The sequence below is a fragment of the Cryptosporidium hominis genome (genome assembly GCF_000006425.1).
Source record: "Cryptosporidium hominis TU502 chromosome 3 CHRO013108, whole genome shotgun sequence".
NCBI lineage: Eukaryota > Apicomplexa > Conoidasida > Eucoccidiorida > Cryptosporidiidae > Cryptosporidium > Cryptosporidium hominis.
Window position 1 is genome coordinate 1 of NW_667193.1, and position 9,922 is coordinate 9,922.

The following is a 9,922-nucleotide window of genomic DNA, read 5'->3' on the forward strand; positions in this document are numbered from 1 at the left end:
GAGTATTCGACTATTGAATCGATAAACGAGCCATCTGAATTAAGAAACTTGGTAATTTTATATTCTTTAATTGTACCAAAATTATCGCTTGAATATAAATATTTCATTTTTTCTATAAATTATTTAAATGATATGTTTCAAAAGTCATAAATGACAGTAAGGCGCCATATAACAAACAAGATCCAAAATTAATATGTTTTATTAATTACAAAAACAATACAATAAGTCAATAATAATTAATTAATAGTATAATGGAAATTAGCAAAATTATAAACTATTATTTATTACAGTGCTTTATTATATTTAGTAAATATCTAAATTTTTTTTAGTATTCCTAAATTTTTAATGCAAAAGTTTGAAAAAATTCTGTACCGCTCCACAGTCATACACCGCACATCTCCAGTTGAATTATAAAATTTGCACAATATGAAAGCTACGAGATTTGCTTTCTTTAACTAGCTTAGCTTAATATTATTATTTGGATCAAATATCATTTTTTTTGTTCAAAATAATGTTAGTCTACTCGAAATATGAAACTTACTTTTCACTTGTAATTGAAATTATAAATAAATTTATTCCATTCCGTGAAGCATTAAATGTAATAAAAATCGCACTAAACATCATAAAAAGACATATATTTGCATTAACAGCAGGCTATTGGTATTTTCTCATATTTACTACATTAATCGCTTCAATTGTAACAATAGCTATATTATATTATTTACAAAAGAACAATAGTAATAACAGCATTTTGAGGCACATTAAATTGAGACATAATTGGGTTTTATATGAAACTCCTGAATATCCTAAGTATTGTACGAAGTGTTCTGGAATTATAAAAAAACGCTTTTTATTAATGAGAAACTATGAAGGTTGGCAGTGCTTGATTTGTAAACGGATTTCGCATATGCACTGTATAATGCAGTCAGACTCAGAATATTGCAAGGATGAATGTTCATCGAATTATTTTATTAAAAGTGGCTCACTTATCCAATTTAAGAATAAAACATTTTTAAATAATGATGCATCAAATAATTTAGATGGCTTAATTCCTCAACAAAAAATTCATTGCCATGTATTAATGAAAGGTAATTTACACTCCTGAAGCTATTTGTTCAATTTGTCTAACTGTCTGGTTCTCTCCATCNGNCTTATANGNACNAAAGTGCATTCGTTTACCCGACCATCCATTCATGATGCTTGGGGATACTAACATATTCATCAGCAGCAGTGCGACTTGGACGCATCAAGTATATCATTTACCTCCAAAACTCTTTTGTATTTGAACTCCATAGCTTAGAAAAGAGTGGTAAATCAACACTAAGTACTAACTTCTCTACTTTTAAGAATGAGGATAAAAATATTTTCAATCCAAATGGTTTAATTGGTGTTTCAGCAAATAATTTGCATACTAATCCTACCGATGTTATTAAAACTAACTTAACATCTTCTCCAAATAAAAGAAGTATTTCTCATTATATACAGATTTTCCATAAATCTAATTTAATTAAAAAAAAATTAAAGTTTTTTGATGACTTTTTATATACTAATTCAGGAAAGCCTTTACTTGTGTTTGTAAACACAAAGTCAGGCGGACACCTTGGACAAGGATTAATAAAAAATCTACATATTTATTTAAATCCAATTCAAGTAGTTGATATTCAAAGCTCAAAAGGTCCAGATGAAGCATTATATTTATTCAAGCATCTTGCAAAAATGAAAAAATTTGATGATTCTTATATGTGGAGGGGACGGAACAGTAAGATGGGTAATAGATAGATGCAGAGAAATTTATGGAGTAAATTCAAATAATCTCCCTCCTGTTGCAGTCCTTCCATTAGGGACTGGAAATGATCTCAGCAGAACATTGGGATGGGATGTTACGTTTAACGGTGATATTCTGAACTTTTTAAAAAGAATATGCACCTCGAATATTAAGCAAATGGATATTTGGAAATGTACTGCGTGGGATTTAAAAAATGGAGATTCTAATAATACTAATGAGGATCACAATATGTTGTTCTCATCTACGTTTATCAACTATTTAGATATTGGTATTGCTGCGCGAATTGCATTAAAGTTCCATAACTTAAGAGAAGCGTATCCTCAACACTTCAAAAGCAGGCTTGGAAACCAACTAGTTTATGGTGAAGTAGGATTTAGAGATTTCTTCAACAAAAGCATTCAATTAGATGGTTTAAAAATACTTTGTGATGGAAAGGAGGTTTCTATTTCAAATCAAGTAGGAGGGTCTCTTTCAAGCAAAAGCGAAGAGTCCATAAACTTACTAGGAAACAGAACAATAAATGACAATTATTTTCAAGGATATTATCATTTAATGAATATTTATAATTTTATAATTAAAAAATATATTAATTGGTTCTTAATTCCAGCTGCAGACATTTTTGGGTTTGGGAACTCTATTAAAAATAAAGTAAATAATAAATCTATCACTGAAATTCATAATAATTTTAATTCAAGAGAAAATAGGCTTGAAGGCCTCATTATTTGTAATATTCCTAGTTTTTCAGGTGGAGTAAATCTTTGGAAAATTTCAAATCAATTTTTTAAAAAACCACGCAAAAATAGAGATACTAATACAATTAGAAGGACTACCACTTTAACTAGCAGAAAAATGGGGAAAGGCTTGTCAGATAGATCGATGTCATTTTCAATAGATAATTTCAAGAATTCTGGATACTTATCTTGCTCAAATTCAGAATTTTCAGAATGTGATGAAACAGATAATACTCAATTAGAATTGAGAGAAGGAAGGAAGAGATCGACTAATTTACTCAAATCATGGTTTTCTAAAGCCTTTAAACAAGGGATATCTTTGTCCCCCAAATTAAATAACTTAGAAACAAATGATGAACCCACTAAGTTTGGAATTAATAAGTTCCAGATGCAAAAGATTGATGATGGGCTAATAGAAGTTGTAGGTATTAGATCTCTTTTTCATTTAACCCAACTACAAGTTGGGCTCACAGAGCCAATTAAGTTGTGCCAAGGTAGCCATATAGTCGTATATATTCCTAGACAACTCCCTTTTCAAGTTGACGGAGAGCCTAGAATAATAAACAAATGCAAACTCATAATTGAACAATCCGGGAAAATTCCAGTTATTTGTTCGGAGAAAATTGAAAATACAGTATCGCTCTCAGTTCAAAATGCTTTAGAGCAAGCTGTTCAAAAAAAAATTATTAATACTAGTCAAAGAGCATGGATAACGGAACATATTATTCAAGAAAATAAATTATTAATTTCTTAGCTATTTATAGTTTCCTAATTATATATTACTTCGTAATTTATGAATTCTTTGTTTCGTCTAGAGGGGAAGACGGTGAATATTCAGCGTCTACCATTTTTCCAACAGAATAGGATGGAGATCTAGGGACCGAAGTAACTGCTATAGGATCATATTGAGGTGACGATGGCGAGTATCCAGGAGAGCCAGAGTTATTTGAAATATAATTGGGTGAAGATGGAGAATAATTCGGAGAGGTAGGATTATAATTTGGCGAGGTAGGAGAGTAGTGTGAGGTGGGAGAATAATTTGGCGATGCGGGGTTGTAGTTGGGTGATGTGGGTGAGTATTGAGGCGAAGTTGGAGAATAATGCGGTGATGATGGAGAATAGTGAGGTGAAGTTGGAGAATAGTGTGGTGATGTTGGAGAGTAATGCGGTGATGTTGGTGAATAATGTGGCGATGTTGGAGAGTAGTGAGGCGATGTTGGAGAATAGTGAGGCGATGTTGGAGAATAATGTGGAGATGTTGGAGAATAATGTGGTGATGTTGGTGAATAATGTGGTGACGTTGGTGAATAATGTGGTGATGTTGGTGAATAATGTGGTGATGTTGGTGAATAATGTGGCGATGTTGGAGAATAATGTGGCGATGTTGGAGAATAATGTGGAGATGTTGGTGAATAATGTGGAGATGTTGGCGAATAATGCGGTGATGTTGGTGATAAATCTGGACTTATGTTACTTATTTTGTTGTCTGAATTTAATGGTGAAGATGGTGAGTATGAGCTAAGTGTATTGTTAACCTTATACTTTTTTCTAGCCCTCTCAGAAACCTCTGTATTGTATGTTGGACTACTTGCTGCATAAATGGGAGAAGTTGGCGTGTAATCCATAAGTGGTGAGGATGGACTCATAGGAGAGTATGGAACTGGGCTGAATATCCCTCCTGGTGAAACTGGACTCATTGGAGATCTTGGAGTCATTTGAACAGGAGAAAACTGACCAGAAATCATAGGGGACATTGGTTCATAAGATTGGTAAAGCGGAGACATTGGAGAAAGAGGCGACATTGGAGATTCAAAAGAATCTGATTCAAATGCTCCACTGTCGGAATAAGATCTTGTTGTTTGAGAAAGTGTAGAGAATTTCCCGATTTTGGTAAATTCTCCATGAATTTCAAGATGAGTAGCAGTATCCCTAAGTTTATCAGGGTCAATTAGGACGTCAAAGCATGCAGTTCCATATGGAGCAAGCTGCCCAAGCATAACATTTTCGCTTACACCATTAAGGTAATCAGTTTCTCCAAACATAGCAGCATCCATTAAGACTTCAACTGTCTCTTCAAAACTGCACTTTTGAAGCGGGCCCTTATCAACTCTATTGATACCATGTCTTGTTATACTCATTAAGTGCCCCTTTTGAGTCATATTATCGCAGAGTAGTGCTAAGTGCCTATAGTTTACATAACTTCCATCAAATGAAATGACTGTTCTCAGCTCTCTAAGAAGAGCTCTTCTTACGGCTTCAATCCCTAATACGCTAAAGACTTCAGTTATATCGTTTGAGATTGTTCTCGTACTATCTATTGCTGTGTGGCAGAGCACTGCTTCAAGATTACACCCATCTGTATCAAGCACCCATTGGTTGTCTCTCACCATTTTCTGACTAATACTATCATATCTAGAAACCTGTTCCTCTTTCATATAAACCTTCTTAATATTGTTTATCCCTCTAAGGGTAATTTGAGAAAGACATTCCGTCATTAGTTTTTCCAAAAATTTATGCTCTTCGACTCCTGACGTAATTGAAGGAGAAATCGAGTCGTTTTCTTCAGAAGAATGTATATTATCGCAAATATTATTAGTGGGCTCAATGTTTTTAATTCGGAGTCTTAATACAAGTTCATCTGAGTTATCGTCAGTCCAAATACAATCCAACTCATCTTTACTAAATTCCATTAAAATTTTGTCACCAATTTCTTTCATTGACAGTTTTTTGTCAGTAACAAGCTTGTTATTCAACTGAATTCTTAATAGCCAAGTACCAAGTCTGTTTGTAATGTCCGCATCATCCGGAAATTCATAATAATCACTAACCCAACTCTTATCTGCTTCGACAATAGTCTTGTCTTGTTCCGGGTCATATAAAATGTGCGCAATAGTCGTAATGTTTTGTAACGTCGTATGTTCTAATAATGTTAATACATCTTTTGCCTGTTCTTGGTCGTTTGCAATCCCGCTTTCAAGATAGACAGTTAAGGTTGGTGTTCTAACATTTTTTGCAACATTAATTAGCTCTCTCAGCCTTGGAACACCTAGAGTTACATTTTTTGAGCCCACACCAGCAAAGTGGAAGGTATTTAATGTCATTTGCGTTGCAGGTTCTCCAATTGACTGTGCTGCTATAGTGCCAACCATTTCACCGGAGTGTGCAAGACTTCTATAAAACTGATGCTCAATTTCCCCAAGTATCCACTCAAATGCAGTTGGTCCAAGCCTATCAACCTCTAATATTTTTTTACTAGCTAAAGAGCTTCTAATATGTATCCCTAGTAAAGTTGTGGCATTCTTTTGAACTTCAGCAATAATACTATCAAATACAAAATTAGATTTATTGCCTTCATCATTGATAATCCCGACGTTCTTCCAAAGCAATAGTTTATCAAGCAATGATTCGACCTTTTTTATGATGTAAACTGGTCCCCAATCCTTGCTAGATGACGTATCACTTACTCTTTGTGGGAACTTTTGTTGAGCCATTTGAATTATTCTATTGATATTAATCGGAAGATGTTGTCTTGTTTCACCATCTGGGAAAATGTCTTTCCCAAGCTGCTCGCGGTCTGTTACAAGTTGTTTATACTCGGAGTTCAGTATATTCTGAGATTCTAGATCAAATTGTAGATTTTTTATCAAGGAAGGTTGGACTCCAGACCAGCTAGAACCCCATCTTGGATGTTCAAGATTGTGACGATACTTGTGCTGGAACATTGCTGCCTCCATCTGTAGTAGTTCGATAACTTGGTCCTCAATAAACTCTCCTGCCATTCCATCTTCTCCATAAAGGAATTGAATAATATCGCCATTACTATTCCTAACAGTTCTATCATATTGCACCATACAATCTTCCATTGCCTTTATTAGCCTTCTTTGTATATACCCTGTTTCTGAAGTTTTACACGCAGTATCAATGATTCCTTCTCTGCCTCCCATAGCATGAAAAAAAACTTCCTGGGGTGTAAGACCTGAAAGATATGAGTTCGAAACAAAACCACGACTTTCAGGCCCATAATCATATTTCAAAAAGTGTGGCAAGCTTCTATCCCTAAATCCAAATGGAATGCGTTTACCTTCAACATTTTGCTGTCCAACGCATGCCATAATCTGTGAAATATTTATAGTTGACCCTTTGCTTCCACATTGGACCATTGCAACAATATTGTTTTTAGAAGAATCAAGGTTCTCAGTTGCAATCGTACCAGACAATTCACGTGCACTATTCAATTCCTGATTAACTTGAGCCTCAAAAGATTCAATTAGGCTCTTACCTGGCTGACAATCAAGTTTACCTTTCTGAGCGCGCCTGATAATCTGTTGAACTTGTAACTTTGAGCCTTCTAAAGAGTTCATTATTTTTTCCAAGGTGTAATTTTGTGGTTGAATATCCTGACATCCTACAGTGAAGCCGTGCTCGAGAAGCCATGTATTAACTACCATCTGAGTATATGTCAAAAACAATCCAGTTTTTTCTGGGCCAATTTCATTCCATAAAATGTGAATTAGTGAACCTGAAGAAGATCCTGCAATTTTTTTTGTGAGTACTCCGCAAATATGCTCTCCCTTCTGGATTATTACTTGATTGTCCAGCTCTGATATCCAAGGATTGTTAACTATAGCTTCTTTAGAATCATCTTTATCTGTATTTGAAGAGTTATTAGATTGCTTAATCGATACAATACTACCATCTCGCATTAAATTCAATTCAATTGGCTCGCCCAAGTCTGTTGTAAATGCAAGTAGCACTGTAATAATCTGTTTCCCAGTCCATAAAGGCTGAGGCCTAAGTATTGCAGGAGGAGGAATGTTTCCGTTCCAATAAGGAATACATAATAAAAGCTGTAAAAATTTATCTCTAGTTAAAAAAGTTGATTTTCTCGTAAGAAGAAAAATTCCAAGTAATGAATCCTGAACTATGCCTATTACGGGTTTGTTACCTTGAGGAGAAACTATTTGTCTCGGAACCATCATCAAGTTTTTGATTTCAGATCGGGTCTCATGCGACTGCGCCAGGTGAAGGTTCATTTCATCTCCATCAAAGTCTGCATTATATGGCGAAGTTACCGAAAGGTTAAGTCTAAATGTAGAATAAGGTAAAATTTTTACACGATGGCCCATAATGCTCATCTTATGTAGACTAGGCTGCCTGTTGAAGAGCACTAGATCATCATTCTTCATATGCCTTTCAACCTTCCATCCATATTGAAGCATATTATTCGAATTATTTGAGGTATTTGAAAACCTTAGGTCAACCTTTGTTCCATCCTCCTGAATAATACTAGTTGCTCCTGGCCATTCATGCGGTCCTCTTTGTACTAACTCCTTTAGCTCTTCTATATTATATGGTGTAACAACTTCAGGATAAGTAAGTGTCATAGCAATAGAATATGGAACTCCAACTTGGTCCACAGCTAAGTTAGGATCGCCTGTGATTACTGTTCTTGCAGAGAAATCTACCCTTTTACCCATTAAGTTACCGCGTATGCGACCATCCTTGCCTTTTAGACGTGCTCTGAGAGATTTGATTGGCCTGTTACTCCTTGTTCTAGATTGAGGCAAACCAGGCAAGTCATTATTAATAAGTGTAATTAAATGATATTGAAGGACAGTTGACATTTCACTAATAATATGTTCAGGAGACCCAATACGAATCTGTTTTTTAAGATTTTCATTCAACTTGATTATTTGTTGTAGTTTTAAAGTCAAATCATCTTCGCTCCGATCGCTTCCAAATTGAACGTATGGTCTAACAGTTGGAGGAGGAATCGGTATTACCGTATTAATAAACCAAGAAGGATTACATTTTACAGGATCAAATCCAAGAATCTTCATGTCATCGTGAGATATCCTTTTAAAAATTGTAAGTACCTCTTCTGCGGCTAGCAACCTCTTCGAATCAACACTTTCATCGTCAATAATTCTGTTTTCATCTTGATTTTGATTAATATACAAATTATATCCTTCTTTCGAATAGGTTGGTTGGACAAACCCGCATCCAGAGCCGTCACTAGAAATTATACATCTGGATGAAGAGCTTCTCATTTCTAGAATTTTCTTCAATCTAAGTCTTGGATTCCTAATGCGTTTTATTTGTTTAAACTTAGGATCTAATGTATCAACGAATAACTTAGAGCATGCATAGCACACGCATCTGAGAAGCTTAAGTACTGTAGTAATAAATCCGATATGAAACATGGGCTTTCCAAGCTCAATATGCGCAAAGTGACCAGGACATGTTTTTATATCCATATGACAAGTTTCGCAAAGAATATGATAGTCTGTTGTGCCCAACAATGGGTCGTTAAGCCCACCTGATTTAGGTCTCCCATTTTCATAAATATCTGATACTTTAATCTCGAGTACGGAATACTTGCGTATTAGTTCGGGTGAAAGGACGCCAAATTCAATACTAAATACTCTTTTTAACTCTTTACTGCTAAATGGAGAGTTCAACTCCAATGCTGTGGACATAATTTCCTGGATAATTCGCCTTTAAATATGACCTCAACGCCAAAATCAGGAACAACGTAACTATTTTTTGTTTCAATTATTACATCGATCATCAGGGCGTCATGTCTAGTGAATATAAGCGGTGGTATAAAACAAATTTTAAGACATTAATTGGTATAATAGTATTAATATTTTTTGCCAAATATATAAATAATTGCAGAATCTACTAACATATTCTTGAAGTCTAGAAGTAGTAAATGATCTAGTAATTGCGAAGATAAACTAAGTCACAATACTTTATTAGTTAAAAGTAGTTTCCTTCTTTTCAAAGCCAGTTCTCTTTTAGCCTTTAGCTTTTCCTCAATTTCACAACTAGTGTCTAAGTTCTGATTGGAATTAATGGATTTTGAATCGTCATTTTGATCGCCGACTATATTTCTTTGATCAGTATGCTCTTTTGAACTGATTGGTCTAAACTCGTAATTGCTCATATTGGAATGCATCCCACTTTTGATTGATTTGTATTTATATACTGTTCTCAAACGGTAATCTTGTGTTTCTGTATGAAATGTGAATTTTTCAATAGTTTTACAAAAATCAAACAAAGACATTTTCTTTGTCGAAATCAGTGACTTCCAGTTTTCGAAAACTTTTATCATTTCATGGATTGATTTGAGCTCTTCCTCAATTTCATTTCCTGATGGGTAAAATTTAAACAATAAAAAATTACTAGAAAACAATTCCCAAAGATTATTCCTTTCGTTACTTGAAAATATTAATTTTTTATTAAGCGTTGTTGTGGGGTTAAGACTTTGTTGTTGAATATGCTCTATATTTTCAGGAACAATATTATTGGCATCCATTTGATTAGTTTATTTATCCTTTGGTTCTTATCTAGGTGTTGATTATTTTTTGAAGAAAAATCGCATGTAGCAGAATCCCGCTAA

At 34.4% G+C, this 9,922-nt stretch overlaps 3 protein-coding genes across 3 annotated transcripts; 1 reads left to right on the plus strand and 2 right to left on the minus strand.

Annotated features, from left to right (window-relative positions):
• The first annotated feature begins 1,729 nt into the window (after positions 1 to 1,729).
• On the plus strand, positions 1,730 to 3,271 carry Chro.30302 (SgcA). Its single annotated transcript, XM_661064.1, has 1 exon — positions 1,730 to 3,271. One exon carries the CDS (start codon positions 1,730 to 1,732, stop codon positions 3,269 to 3,271), a length of 1,542 nt encoding a protein of 513 aa, XP_666156.1.
• Positions 3,272 to 3,308: 37 nt separating this feature from the next.
• On the minus strand, positions 3,309 to 8,996 carry Chro.30301 (DNA-directed RNA polymerase II largest chain). The annotated part of the gene is made up of 1 exon (XM_661065.1): positions 3,309 to 8,996. The coding sequence occupies one exon, from the start codon at positions 8,994 to 8,996 to the stop codon at positions 3,309 to 3,311; it is 5,688 nt and encodes a 1,895-aa protein (XP_666157.1).
• Positions 8,997 to 9,262: 266 nt separating this feature from the next.
• On the minus strand, positions 9,263 to 9,838 carry Chro.30300 (hypothetical protein). Its single annotated transcript, XM_661066.1, has 1 exon — positions 9,263 to 9,838. One exon carries the CDS (start codon positions 9,836 to 9,838, stop codon positions 9,263 to 9,265), a length of 576 nt encoding a protein of 191 aa, XP_666158.1.
• Between the last annotated feature and the right edge of the window lie 84 nt (positions 9,839 to 9,922).